Source organism: Podarcis cretensis (assembly GCF_951804945.1).
Source record: "Podarcis cretensis genome assembly, chromosome: 7".
NCBI lineage: Eukaryota > Metazoa > Chordata > Lepidosauria > Squamata > Lacertidae > Podarcis > Podarcis cretensis.
In genome coordinates, this window is record NC_137176.1 from 51,329,373 (window position 1) to 51,344,721 (window position 15,349).

General features: G+C 39.3%; 1 protein-coding gene across 9 annotated transcripts in view; it reads right to left on the minus strand.

Moving 5' to 3' along the window:
- CCDC178 (coiled-coil domain containing 178) overlaps nucleotides 1–15,349 on the minus strand; it is a 136,758-nt gene that overhangs the window by 97,975 nt on the left and 23,434 nt on the right. For all 9 annotated transcript variants that reach the window (XR_013840416.1, XM_079982685.1, XM_079982683.1 and 6 more), the window contains 9 exons: nucleotides 14,454–14,674; nucleotides 12,784–12,926; nucleotides 10,206–10,359; nucleotides 8,734–8,829; nucleotides 8,503–8,639; nucleotides 6,829–7,012; nucleotides 5,043–5,105; nucleotides 2,880–3,041; nucleotides 231–344 (listed from right to left, as the gene is read on the minus strand). Coding sequence is in view for 8 of the 9 variants with exons in the window: in XM_079982685.1 (XP_079838811.1) it covers nucleotides 231–344; nucleotides 2,880–3,041; nucleotides 5,043–5,105; nucleotides 6,829–7,012; nucleotides 8,503–8,639; nucleotides 8,734–8,829; nucleotides 10,206–10,359; nucleotides 12,784–12,926; nucleotides 14,454–14,674 (1,274 nt within the window). In the remaining variant the exon portion in view is untranslated. The remainder of the gene's footprint in view (nucleotides 1–230; nucleotides 345–2,879; nucleotides 3,042–5,042; nucleotides 5,106–6,828; nucleotides 7,013–8,502; nucleotides 8,640–8,733; nucleotides 8,830–10,205; nucleotides 10,360–12,783; nucleotides 12,927–14,453; nucleotides 14,675–15,349) is intronic.

The following is a 15,349-nucleotide window of genomic DNA, read 5'->3' on the forward strand; positions in this document are numbered from 1 at the left end:
AAGGGCTTCTCAGTGACCCCAATATAATTCTCTTTGCACTTTACCTCATTCCAAGGCAATGGACCCGTTAAGTTAGTTTCAGCATGAAGTGAAAAAGTCTGCATATAGAAATTCCGTGTGTAGCCAAAGTAACTGAACAGCAAGTACAAGCTAGCTTTTCAGAGTAAACCATCAAAGAATGGTAATCTAGTGTAAATAGAACCTGTTAGTGCTAATATTAAGACATTCACCTGTGCATCATTTAATAAGTTCTGGAAATGTTTCTTCTGTGCTTCTAGCTCTTTAAATTTTTTTGCTTCCCTTTCATCAATTTTCTGAAGCTGCTCATTCAACTGGACAATTTTCTGAAAATATAAACAGACAAAAGAACTGGCAATAAGATCCCACTCATTACTGTACATGCACAATGTATTAACGGTTAAGCATCTTTCTTTGAACCTCAGTATTTATGCATGAATTCCTATTTTCTTTACAGGTAACTTTCAATATAATTCTATTTGTAATACATTTTTAATTATATTTATATAGATAGATGGCAAGATACTATTAAGTAGAGAAAACAGTTGCACTGATCCAAATGTTGTAGACATATAAAAGTGGTTCCTCCCTTTCAAATGACCCAAATGATTGTTGCTTGCATCAGTGCTAGCACTGGATTTTGGCAAGATGCCCTCGGGAACAGGTCCATTAGTGCTCTCACTTCATACCTATCACTGCTTGCCCTCTTCCTCTAAGCTCTATCTGTACAATTGCCCACAAAGAGAAGGTAAGGTGCAGCGTGATCTCCTCTTTCTTGCCATTGTTTTGTTTGCTCACACAATTACAGACTTTACTGTTTTGATACAAGTAATAACAGGCTGATGGTAGGGGAAAAACAGCACAGATCCACAGGAAGCGCTAGATTTGGGAACCTGTCTCAGGAAGCATCCTATTACTCCAATGGTCACTGGTGGATGTTGGCCTCAGCCTTTCCATAGAGGTGGTTTATGTTGTTGATTTGTGGGGGTGCAGCCTCTTCTCCCTGGATGGGAGATGTCTCCATTGATTTGCATAGTGGGAGGGCTGGTGGATAAACAACATTGATCCACATGAAAAACAGTTTGTATCAATATCACTCCACCAAATCATAATGCTCTGGGGAAAGAAATCATTGTTAAAACCAAGACCTATCAGTCAAAATGAATATCCCTCCCCACTCAATCTCAGGGTGCTAGTTTCAGTATTTATTTATTTCTTTAAAAATAGAGCAGTCACTTCAAAAAATAGTGTTTTGGTGGCACTTAAGTTCACAAAGTGACTCAGAACTTTAGGGAGTCCTTGATCTGAACTGAAATGCATTCTTCTAGCACAATCTGACTTGGTAATGAGAAATCCTCAACCAAATATGCCCTATTCACCTATTATTCAGCAAGTACACAAAGCTAATGCACACCTCTAATATACATCACCACTAATAAAGAAAGGCAATTTGGTGGTGATGGTGGGGTTGTCTATCATTAGAACTGTTTGAAGCACATTTTAGAATTTCTGTTAATACAAAATTTCACTATATTGCCAATAAAATATACAAGCTTTGAGGAAACTCAACAGTTCCACTATACTGGCTAGTTAATATTGTTTTTGTCTGTTACTATGTTGTGTATTTTTGTGTGTATTTATTTTGTAAACTACCCTGTGATGCTCAGAAGAAGGACGTTATAGAAATTTTAATAATAATAAAATAACATCTGTAATTAAAATGTGTGCAGCAAATAGTTTTATGAACACCACATAAGGAACAATAAAAAAAATGTTGGCTTAACATCTGCTTATGAAGATGCTTTCATGAACTTTGTTTCCAAGTTTTTGAACCAAAATAAACATAGAGTTAAAGACAAAGATATATAACTCTTGCCACACCCCCAGTAAGCCTCCAAAAGACTAATGAGTTGTTCTTTGTCACATTGTTTCTACTAAATTTTTCTTGGGGAAGGGCAAACTGCATTAGTCACTGCCATTAACATGCTATTTTGAAAATACTATTAGTTGTGTTTGTGCTTCATTTTACAGAGACCATTACAACTGGCACTATCAGCTATTCTGTGTGTGATTTTAAATTATATCATACTATTATATTTAAAACTATACTGTATATACACAAGTATAAGCCGACCCGAATATAAGCTGAGGCACCTAATTTTAGCACAAAAAACTGGGAAAACTTACTGACTCGAGTATAAGCCGGTTCACCACACCACAAACCTGGTAGTGGCAGCAGCGGCGGAGGAAGAACAAGCAGCCCAAAAGGGCTGCTTTCGGGCTGCCACCGCCAACAGTGGCAAAAGTGGAAGAGGAGGAAGGAGAAGCCCAAAAGAGCTGTTTTTGCAATGCTTGTTCCTCCTCCACTGCCGCCGACAGTGGCAAAGGTGGAGGAGGAGGAAGGAGCAGCCAAAGGGGCTTCTTTCGGGCTGCTTGTCCCTCCACTGCCGCCTCTGTTGCTCACAAGAGCAGGCATAGGAGCCGTGATTGGGAGAGGCACAGGGCAGTGCAGCTCCTGTGCCTGCCCTTGTGAGAGGCAGGCGGCAGCGGCGGAGGGACCAGTGGCGAGAAAGGGCTCCTTTCAGGCCGCTTGTCCCTCTGCCGCCGCAGCCGCCGCCGCCTCACTCAAGTATAAGCCAAGGGGGGCTTTTTCAGCATTAAAAATGTGCTGAAAAAGTTGGCTTATACTCGAGTATATACGGTAGTTACAACAAAAGTTGGACTTTCAAGTGATTTGTGTGTTATATTAATTCAAATGCCAACTTGAATGCCTCCACTTTCAGTGAAGCTTAGCAAAGTTCTCCCATTTTATAGGAAAGGGGGAAAGAGTCAACACTGTGGTGCTGCCAGTTTTAACTTACCTTAGAATATGCTTTTTGAGATTCATCATTTTTTTTCATCAATGCCTCTTGTTCAGCCACAAGCTTGTCAATGTCTGCTAACTTCTTCTCAATTTTTTCTTGCAACTTCTCAAATTCCTTCGACTTTTTTTCTAGATCAGTCCGCAGTGCTTTAACCCTTTTCTGTTTATAATAGAAGGAAAATACATAAACTGAATTAGCTCGAATGCAAAAGCAAAGGAAGAAATCCAGCAATACTCTGTTTGCTTCAGAAATATATAACTGGGAGAACTTATTTTATTGGATAAAAATGTAACTTTGACATTCATGGTAGTTTCTAAGACTCTGTACATACCAAGCATTTCCCATTGGGGAGCACTGGGGATAAAATAGACCCCCATAGCATAACCACCAGGGTAGGATCAGAACTACCCACAATTTCTATTCCACAGAGCTGATCCAGGAGAATACCATGGTTAAAGGCAGGGCTTTTTTTCAGCTGGAACTCACCAGAACTCAGTTTTGGCACCTCTCAGGTGGCTGCCATTGCTGTTATAAGAGAACAAGAGAGGTGTTTGTGGTGTGTTCTGGCACCTCTTTTTCTAGAAAAATAGCAGTGGACTTAAAGGCATTGAAAGCCGCAGAAAGATAGAGACACAAGAAAAAGGTATCCCTCCCCTTGTTCCACTTTCTGTAAAGGTAATCTATCAGAGCAACCAAGGCCAACTCTGTACCATGGCCAGATCTGAACCCAAATAGGAAAGGATCTAAATAGTTGGTGTAATCCAAGAATATTTGCAGCTGCCCTACCATAACTCTCTCCATCACATTCCCCAAGAAGGGCATTTGCAACTGGTCAACAGTCATAAAACCCAAGGGGTCCAGGGCTGGTTTCTTTAAGAGAGGCTGGACAACCACCTTTTCAAGGCAGCAGGTACCAGCACCTCACACAATGAAGTGGTAACCATGCTCTGGACTTAACCAGTCAAACCCCGTCTGCTATATTTAATAAGCCAGAAGGGACGGGATTGAGAAGGCAGAGAGCCTTCTCAGTAGTGGCGCCTGCCCTGTGGAATGCCCTCCAATCAGATGTCAAAGAAATAAACAACTTTTGGATTTTTAGAAGACTTCTGAAGGCAGCCCTGTTTAGGAAAGCTTTTAATATTTTATCAATCATTGTATTTTAATATTCTGCTGGAAGCCGCCCAGAGTGGCTGGAGAGACCCAGCCAGATAGGCAGGGTAATAATAATAATAATAATAATAATAATAATAATATGGTTGGGCATATAGCCGCAAGCACTTTGTACAGCTAACTGCATAAGCTGAAGACAATCCTGTAACACATCACCAATTAAGGCATTGGATACTTCATCTGGAATGGCAATAACTGCAGCCAAGGTCACTCCAAAATAGAGCGACTTTATCTTCACGTTGTGTAGCGACAGACTGTGCCCCACAGTGGGAGGCAGTATGATTCTGAAACCATAACAAATCTACAAACCTGCCTCATGTTCTCAGAAAATGGCACATGCGACCAGAAATTCAAAGACAGTGTAAGGGTAAAGAAACATGCCAAGTAAGCAATGTAACTCAGATGCTGGGAGTTTCAAAAGAAAAGGGACAGTATACAGACATTGCCAGATAGCCCCAAAACTACATGTAAGAATAAATAGGGCAGATGAACACCTCACTTCTGATGGGTGAATGGTAGCATAATTTCCCACCTCTGATTAGAAGAAAAGCTCAGGCCATGTAACAAGCCTCGCTCTTGCCTTCAAGACCTTAAAACATTTTAAAGGCTGCACTTTCATTTTCAACAAGCGTCTTAATTCATTACTGTTAAATTGTGAGTCTGGAGTGATGTTTTTGTCTCAGGTTAGACCAGGGAGTTTTGAACTCAGATTAGCACAGATATTGTAACTGGTTGTTACAATATTCATTCAGGTGCACAACATTCATCAGAGAATGGGGAAGATTGGAAAGGACTTCTTAAAAGTTTATGGTACTTTTCCTAGTTAATTGATATCAATCAATTGACTCAACAGTTGAAGTCAATGCTTTAGTCTTCCATTGCATGTTTATGATTGATTTTGTGAATATAAGTCCATATAATCTGAAATGAAAGATTTTGATGTGCAAAAAACACAGCTTAAAAAAGTTAGTTTAAATCTCTTCTCCATACCTGGGTTAGCTTCCAAGCACTTACTTCATCTCTGATTTGTTTTTTTACATTATCTACTAAGTTCTGTAAGTGAAATTGAAAAAAAAATTATATAGGAACACATAAGAAAAAACAACAGGTAGAACAAGTATAAATTAGATATATATATATATATATTCTGTAAATCAAATGATAGAAAATTACTAAATTGGAAATAGAATGACATTTGAAAAATGTGGCCATGGGAAGAGGGAGAGAGGGGCAATACAGAATAATTTTATGATTTGGGCAAGGGTGGGAAAACTGCCCCCCTCTGGGTGCTACATTCCCTCAGGGGGGATCTGTCAGGAGCTACATGCCAAAACTGGGCAAGGCTGGTGGAAATGTCAGTGGGGCCCAGATACATTTCCCATTTCTCCCTCATACTCATGTGCATATGCTTGCATGTGCAAATCCATGCCCATCTCTCTTTACTCCTTTTCCCAGCTGCCTTCCCTCCTTGTTCTACCACCACCATGAAGCAATTAGGTCTACAATACAGCTTCTGTTGGCACCTACCGAAGCTGATTCTTAACCCCATTGCTTTGTGGATGGGGTGGTGGACTTGAAATGTGAGGTGTAGAATTTCCCCACTCCTGCTTTAGGGAAACCTCAATTCGAGATAATCGTAACACACAGTCTTGTCTCCATATCAAATAATTGGGCTCATTCATTCTCTGAGCTGTCCTTCAACCTCAGATTACATAATTAACTATGTCATAAAACATTAGAGGTCTTGCCACAAACAGGACTATCTGGTTGGTTTTCATTTCCCAGAGTCCTCAGCTACCACCTCAAGGCAGTTTTCCAGTTTGCTAGCACAATCTCACAGGAGTTCAGGTAGCATCAAATCATCTTTTAAAAAAGGGCCCCAAGTCATAAAATGCCAAGTTAAAAGGGAACCAGAAAGCTATTGCATGTCCAGTGGAGAGGGACTAATAACTCATTTTCAGATTTAAAAAAAAATATCCAAAAAAGAATAGCTGGTGGCTTTTAAGTTCGTACAACTGGTTCCAGATAGCTTGTATGTGCCTTTCTTTCTGGTGGTCAAAAGCAGGACATATCTTTCCCATTCTATGGGAAACTACTTTTCAGTTACACAAAACTGTAGTCATTAAATCCCTGATTCTAATCCAGTTATTGTTGATCATCCCCATCCCCTGCAAAACACGTCACAAACAATTTACTGGCCCTCTGGATGCAAATGCATATATACCTATTTCCACTGAAATCCACATCCAGCCAGTTCAACAAGGCTTGGATGAGCACTGCTATATGCTTCTGCATTAGTAATGGACCCAAACGGCTGCTTATATGCACAGGCTTCTCTAACTGAACTGGGATACCTGCTGTTATAAATTGCTAAATAGGTTTACAAACAGTTTGATGCATGGGAAAAGTTTAGAGTAAGGTTGCCAACTAGTCATAAAATAGGACTTGGCCTGCTTTTGTACTTTAACAGCATCTTGAGCTGTAGAAAATAGCTGGTGGAGCTTTACACAGCATGGCTATAAATATTATAATCTACTAAATTCTGCATATCAAGTTGATATTAAAGTCAGTGGCAAACAAAGGAGTTGGGAAACCTGGCTCACAGATGCTTTATTTAGGCCTAAAGAACTTAAAGCTACATCAAGCTTTAAATATTGCAAATAATATGGCAGGGTAATGCTAAATAGATTAATTGACATGCACAGAAACATTCTAGTCAGTCATTTCACATCTTCAAATAATTATAATATCAAAATAATGGAATAACTTTTACAACCTTGAAACGTGTTTTTTCTTTTGTAAGGCTATATTCCACTTCGTCCAGTTTTGATCTGGCTTCATCATAAGCCAATTCAGTTGAATAAAGTTCTTGATTGACCTTTTTTAAATGATCTTCCAATCTGCGAATATTTTTCCTTAAAACCTGAATTTCTGATTGATATGCCATCCTCTTTCTTGAACTGTTAAATAAAAACCGAAAACCTTACAACACTAACACATCTTCAACAGTTTATTACAGGTTGAACCTCTCTGAGGATTTGGAGGGGGGTATGCGCTCCCGCTGCTCGGTCCCAGCGCCTGCCAACCTAGCAGTTCGAAAGCACCCCCGGGTGCAAGTAGATAAATAGGGACCACTTACTGGTGGGAAGGTAAACGGCGTTTCCGTGTGCTGCGCTAGCTCGCCAGATGCAGCTTTGTCATGCTGGCCACGTGACCCGGAAGTGTCTCCGGACAGCGCTGGCCCCCGGCCTCTTGAGTGAGATGGGCGCACAACCCCAGAGTCTGTCAAGACTGGCCCGTACGGGCAGGGCTACCTTTACCTTTACCTTTTTACGCTTAATTTAATTTCACTTCTGTATGGGGATGGAACTGATTTTTTAAACTCCTACGTCTAACAGAAATACTTCACTGTGTTCCCACTGATGAAATAAAGTTTAATGATTGCTCATATAAACCCAAGCATTCCACAGATGTGCCAACCATTTGATTCTGACACACAGCACGGATGATCAGACATATCGCAATTACAACTACTTATCACTACTCTAGTTACACTAGAACCCATTGTATGTATGAAATAACTCTCACTCCAGCTTCCTATGATGAGTTTTTTGAAAGATTAAATTCAGAAAAATTTCAGAATTGAATGATAGAATCTTGCTCTTTTCACACTAATCACATGATAATCTATAGTGGGTTTACAAAAGTTTCTGTAAAATAAAAGATCATGTTAAAAGATCATTCAATGTCTGGATCCATATTTTGACTTGAGAGGGATAGGCAAAGTGCAATGTGCAGTGCTTGATGGTCATCTGGCTGATGGGTGCTTGGGAACAGCAGCAAAAGGGGATTCGCCAGCCTATGCTTGGTGCTTGGAAAACACTGATCATAGGACTGGTAAAGTCCTTTTCAGTGGACCTGAACACACTACCCATCCACTGTTGTCAGCAAGTTTAAAGATGCTGTCGGCAGGGGCCAGCTGTGTGGTTGAGATCCCTGAAGGAAATATGGTTGATCCAGCCAGGGGCAGAAGAAGGGGTGCAGTGGGGATGGGCCACCCCCGGTGTCACCACCAAGGGGGGTGACAAAATGCTGGCTGGCATTCACCACAGGGCCTGCAGCCGCCCGAGCCATGCTGGATTAGGCGACTGGCCCATCAGTTCTAAGCAGGAAGCTATTCAAGTGAGCAGTTATAATCTCATCTCATTTAACATTCAAGAATCAAGATGGACCAAGGAGCAAAGTAACTAAGAGCTATGAACAAGGCAGCAATAACTGTGCGTGGATGTGGGATTTCCCCATTCCCTTATATGTGTAAAATGCTTTAGATTAAATTGAATGTTCCACTGGTTTCAATAAGAATAAAAAAAAAATCAACAAAACCAAACATCCAACTCAATTGGCTTGAAGCCTAATTGAAAGTCTATCAATTATTAACCATTTCATTTACCTTTCTCTGAATTTTTGCGCAAATTTTCCATTTTCATCATGAAGACGTTTGTTTTCATTCTGTGTTTTGAGTATTTCATCAAGAAGATGCCTAAGTCTTTTTTTCATATTGCTTAGATCAGAGTTCTGATTGGCTTGCTAGGAAATATTATAGAATATGATGAACATTATGAAAATTCTGCAACACATGGACTCAAAAACATATTAATTTGTATGCGTTTTTTAAGCTTACTGATGTTTCCACAATGTTCTTCTCCTCTAAATATTCAGTCATTAAAACTTTGTTCTCATTTTCCTGAGTAGCAATTTTCAGAGTCATCCGCCTTACCTAACATTAAAAAGATAGTTTAATTGCTCATTCAGCATTTAATTGCAACATTGTAAATTTTCATCATAGTAAAATTTCTTGTTAAAATCTTGAAAATGTAGTTTCAGAGCTTCAGTTATAGCTTTGGAGCAGTATAGTGCTATATTTAGTGAAAAGATAATATTTGCTGCTTATATCATAGTTATAATTATGTTTTCTTTTCCACCCCTGTCACAAAAAAAATACAAAAAAAATACTTGGGCCCTGTTCTGTCTGTCAATGCAAATGAAAGATTTGACAGCTCCTAACTACCCTGCTACAGGCTAGTGGAACTTCCAAACCAAAATAAACAAGTGCATTGTGTCAGTGAGTGGGATGAAGGCACAATGTAAATGTCTTCAGTCTATACTTCTAAAAAGGAAAGCTTGCCCCAGTTCTCATGAGGGCCTAAAATCAACATTTTAAATGGCCAAAACATATTAAACATAACATATTAAACAAAAAAGTGAAAAGGGCAAACTAACATAAAAAAGGAAATTAAGAGAGGAAAAGGAAAATAAATCCAGTTTTGGAGCCATTTTAAAATGAACATAAATGTGAACCACTTTTTTTGCAGAGGTCACAAAAAAGAACTTTATAGGATTCTTAGTATGCCTTTGTAACAGCACAGGCACCAGCATTGTTTTGGAGAATAGGACGAAAGCAATTTTTAGGGCCAGGGCTAGGGCCAGGCTTGAGTGCCAGGCTTAGTGTTTATGGTGCCCCCCTGGCACTGTCCAACTATACAATTGCATGGATCTATGATTCTAAGTGTTATTTCCCAGTGCTGGTGCACTTTCTGTTGAATCTGATCAAGTGTTCAGTACCAGGCAGCTGCCATCTGTATCTGCCTGCAATCCAATACCCTGGTACATCTAATATAACAACACTGCTATGGGCACTCTGCTGTAGTGTGTGATGGGGAAAAAAAAATAGCAGCTACCCAACTCAAATGGGATGCATACAGAAACCCCAGGGTAAGGATATGGAGGTGGCCAGTGGCAGTGTGCTGCTCATTAGCAGTGCAAAAAGGACTTCTAGTTGATGGCAGCACTATTGGTGGAGCCCACTAACACCTACTGCAGAAGAGGCCGAAATTAGGCACAGTGAGTCCTATTCAGATGTGTAGGTGCCAACAGATGTCCAAGCATGCCTGCTGCTGACCCTGGGGGTCTGGCAAGCTGGACAGTATTATTTTTAAAAATCTATCAAACATTTTTCACTTAACTAGATAACATTTGCATTTATTTGACTTATTACAGGACACTTAACATTTCAATAGACACAGTGTTAAGGACTTCATGTGGCATTCACTTCTAGAGGATTTATTTGCTTGCATAAAATTATTCAAAACTCACTTTATCGTGCCAAGTCTTTAAATCAGCCTTTGTCTTTGCTTCTTTCTTGTTTAATTCTTCAAGAAGTTTTTTACTGTGTGATACTGCTTCCATTTTTGCTTTTATCTTGTAACTGAAATCATCGGCAATGAATTCAGCATCTTTAAGCTCTTTCCTAAGAAGAGGCAAGAATCAAATTATCCATCTGGCCAACTAAAGAAGCTGTTTATTAACAAAATATTATCAAACCAGTCAGAATAATCAGGTTTTCTCAGACATCTCGCCCCATTCCACTGCCCATGTAGCAGCACTAGATCTGTTTCATTTTTCAAATTCTAATATGCAACATGATCCTAAGTATGTTTACTTAGGTGTAAGCCCCACTGAGTTATATGTACTTAGAAGTACAGTCTTAGCCTCTTCCCTTTTAGGAGCATAATTTGTGTAAGTTAACCATCAGCCACTTAGTTAAGAAACACTTCTGCTAGCAATCTGATCTGTTATAACAAACATTTGTTATAATGTAGTGGAAGTTGACAGGTAGGATGAGCTGATGAGAGAGGATCAAGTGAGCAAAACAGGAAGATTAAAGTGCTTATCTGCTATCAACATAGAGGGTTGTCAACATAGGAATAAGCAGATGGTTCCATAGTGCAAGGATTTCTCCTTGCACAATGGAACATTCTCTGCTTTCCTACCTCTCTGCATTCTCTGCTTTCCTGTTCTGGGAGTTTCCCCAAACCTCTAGAGCAGATTTGAAGGCGACATAGGGGTGGAGAGGGAGAATTCACTTTGCACTAGCACTAATTCTTGTGCTATAGCAAATATTTGGTTGAATACCACCGTTACTTTTTACATCATTGGTAAATCATGGTGGTGCAGAGTTAGCTGCTATTTTGTCCTGGCCTGATTTGCAAATAGTTCTTAACTGTGATTTAATGTGAATGAGCAGCTTGCTGGGTTGTTCTTGACTTACTGCTAGTGGTTTGTTTCAGTGAAACAATGAGCTCAGATTTGAATGACACAACATGCCAAGCCTTGTGCTTTGTTTCCAATGTGGCACAGCCAGGAGCATTGGAGGAGCGAAGCAGGAACTTTTCAGCAGCATGCACCAGCATGCTGCTCGGTAGCAAACCATGCATTAACTTTGCTTTGAAGCAGCATGTGACTACAGCCACTATTTTAAAGATTTTGTATTGTTGAGGTTTTTGTTATTTTGTTTGTTTGCAAATTTCTATCTTAGTGTTCCTCCCAAAGGATCCAAAGTTGGCAAAAATATCTTTAGTAATAAAACAATACAATGCAAACTTCTAAAAACAATTCAAACAATTACAGATTGAGGGAATGGGCTATAACCTAGGCTAGAGATAGCTGCTATAAAAGAAAAATATTTCTGTTCCAAAGGAGCCCAGGGTGGCAAACACACAAATGATAAAACTATTAAAATATTAAAGGCATCTCCAATACAAGTGCAGACTGGGAAAGATTTCTAACCAAAATGCTTGTTGGAACAGGAAGATATTCAGGAGGTGCTGAAAAGACTACAGAGATATTGCAGCTCCCTCCTTGCATTGTTTCTTCTGTTATCACCAGGTTGGTCACTGCTTTACTTTTGGGTGAAGATGGGGGGAAAGTAGGTGCTGAGCGATTCTGCCTTCTCTGTCACCCAACAGCATTTATCTGTTTTCTCCTTGCAGAGGACCTACTACTTGTCTGTTCTTCCTCTTGCTTTGAACACAGCCAAAGAAACTTTTATTACTATTTTTAACCTCTCTTCCAAGCCTGTGTTCCTTCTGAGCTTTGGCCAGCATAATATTCATCCTGCAACTGATGGCTACTCATGTATACTCCTCCCCTTTCTTCAGTTCCTTATACGTGCCCCTCTTAAATCTCAACTCATCTGTAAGCTTCTTTCCTTTCTTGCTGGAATTGTCTGCATTTGTCCTTCTGATATTTCACCTTTAAGAAACTCCCGCCCATCTTGGACTCCCTTCTCTTTGAGTATTTCTGACCATGGGATCTCACTCTGTAGTTCCTTAAGCTTTTTTTGAAATGGGCCGTCTTGTCTGACTACACTCAGCTTTCCCTTGCCTCGGTATCATGAAACAATTGCTGAAAGCATTGCGATAAAGGATGTTTTAAAAAAGGACTAAGTAACCCTAAACTGAACACATTTTTAATTATTCTAAACCACCACTCTCCTTCCTTGGAGGTTTTTAAGCAAAGGTTGGCTGGCCATCTGACATGGATGCTTTAGCTGAGATACCTGCATTGCAGGGGGTTGGACTAGATGACCCTTGGGTCCTTCCCAACTTTAAGTTTCCGTGAAACATTTGCAAATACCAAGAGGCTGGAAACAAAAGGCAAAAGCCTAAACCCCAAAGCAAAATGTTAGTGTTCCACATCTGCACCACATAACATTTAAAAGCCACTGATGTGGCTTGGTGCCCAATCCCTGTAATCCCGAGAATGTGTAAAGCACACAAGAGGAAGAAGTAACTTAATCAGACACAGTTTTCCAAAGAATGTAGTAGACTATATACAAAAGGAGAGAGACAACTTGAACAACAATAATACCACAAAAATTTAAAATGCTTACTTTAAACCCATCAACAATGACTCGGCTATTTGTATTTGTTCAGCCATATATTTTCTTTCCCTTTCACACTCTTCTGTGAGATCTTGATGCAAACTGTTCACCATCACAAGTTCTTCATGAACTACATCATATCCAGTTTTGGTCTTTAGAAAGTAAAGAAATTAATCTGACAGTGCAAAGCTCAAAATGTTATAAGATTGTTCTCATTTTTTTGTCTCCTTGTGAAAAGGTGTAGTGTTATTTCTTTAATTCTTTTGCATTTTTCTTTTCTGCCTTTTAAAGGATAAAACTGAGACTTAAAATCCAATCCTATGTCCATTTACTCAAAAATAATCTCAGCTGAGTTTAATGAGAATTAGGATTGCAAATTTACATACAGCTAAAACTCTTTGGGAAGCTGGCTTATTTTTATTGAGTATTAGGCAACCAACTATTTTCCCCTTTCCCAAACAGAAGGTGGCTAAAGTTCTTTCCTTTGGGCAGATGGATTAAGAAGGTGTGAATAACCATAGCTAATTTAAATAATTTGAGAGTGCTAGTCTACTGCAGTAAGTCCTGTTGTACATTAAAGATGGACACATTTATTGTGGCATAAACTTTTCAAAGAAGCAAAGTTACAAATGTCCTCCTCTTGACTTTTCCACTCTGTGCCTATGTTAGATAATCCCTACCCACTCCCAAAATAGTGATTTGAGGAGGACTAATCAAATAAAGTTTGGATCACTATCATCAAAACATTTAACATATTTTATCGCTTTTAGTTTTGTTGCATCTAACTTTGCTTAATCATACAGGCTTTGTTTGTTTTATTAAATTTCTATACCACCTTTCATCTGAAGATAACAGGGTGCTTTGCCATATAAAATCACAAAAAATACACAGCATAAGAACAAAAACACACACACACACACCAGTTTAAAAGGATGTATGTAGATTGTTTAATTAACCAAAGGCATGGGAGAACAGACTATATGCATCAGCACTCTGCTTGTTCACAGGAAGCCAAGATAAACCAAAAAGTCGGATTTACTGTGATGTATGCACATGATCACTGTGTGCTAGGAAATTATTATAAATGATTTATCTAATGATTTTTTACAGCAGTTTCAATGCTGCTTTGATAGAACCAATGAGAACAACGGTCCTTCCAATAACTTTGCCTTTCTTTTATTTTGCTTTTAAAAGTAGCAAGCATTTTTTTTAGTTAACCTTCTTTTAAATAGTTTTCAAATTGCTATTTAAGCTGTAAACCTACACACACTGGTCTGAGAAGACTCACTTACTCCACGGAAATTACTGCTACACAGACAAACATAGGACTGCACTGTTAACTTCATAATGTCATACCTGGTTTGAAAGAAAATGCGGACTTAACCATTAATTTAAAGGCACTTTTCTGGTTGGGTCTGTTTTTAATTTAGCATTTATTGTTATATATATATTTCAAAGAGTTTGGCTTAATCTATACATTACCTTTTATAATAAATCTGCCTTTCCATTTCATAAGTTAGAACTCTTCTAGATTCCTACTTTAAAAGGTGCTGTACTTTCACATTTCTCTTTATCATTATAGGCATGTAATAATAATACAGGAACAAAATCTCTGAAAAGGGCATGTACCAAACTCATTGGGCATGGGGGAAATAAAATAAAATATTTCATCTGTTTACCTGTGTGTATATCTTTTTCACTTGTGCCATAGCACCACCTTCATAAGATAGCTTTTCTCCCAGCAGAGGGCTGTATTTCTTCATGTAGGCTATATTCTCCAGAACTTTTGCATTAGCTACTTCTATTTTTGTCAGTTGGTTTACTGCATCCTGGAGCTGATTATTCTTTTCTTCAAAATGCCATTGTAATTCTGAAATATCTCGTGAACACTTCTCCCATTCTGCAGAAGAAAAATAAGCTATGCAGTATAACAAAATTATGACAACTGCATTTAAAGACGGAACATATAATTTCAGCTGATACACTGTCAGATCTCTATGCAGTTTCCTATGAAATATATGCTCACATAATCCTTCTATGCATATAACAGCTACTGAAATCATGCCCCTGGCAAAGAGAAACCAAGTTTGGTACCTTCCCTCACATCAAACCTTCCATCTTTGTTAGTTGAGTAGTGGAAACCCATCCTGTCACAGCAGGGAGCCATTTCACGCTCCGGGATGTCAGGGTGGAGCAAGTGAGTCGCTACTTCCACGCAGAGCCACTCCTTGTGGCATCAGGCAAATCTCATTTTCTGTAGCATTTTCTGCTCATATTTATTTCATCATCCTGTGGACCAGCACTATTAAGGGATGAGGCAGTAGGGAGACCTTGGACAGTGGTATATGGTTCTGAGGCACCAAAAGGCCACATCTTGGGGTGGAGTTCCATCCAGGAGTGTAGATGGGCAGGACTTAAGCTCCCCACACCCTTGCAGCATCTTACTCTACTGTGTGTCACTGTAGCTGTCCTATAGGAAAGTCTCTCAAGTCCTGCTGGAGTTTCTTCCTTCAGGGCTACCAATAAGCTGTCCTGCCCAGGCAGCCTTGTGCTCTCCAGCAAACTCTTTGCCTGC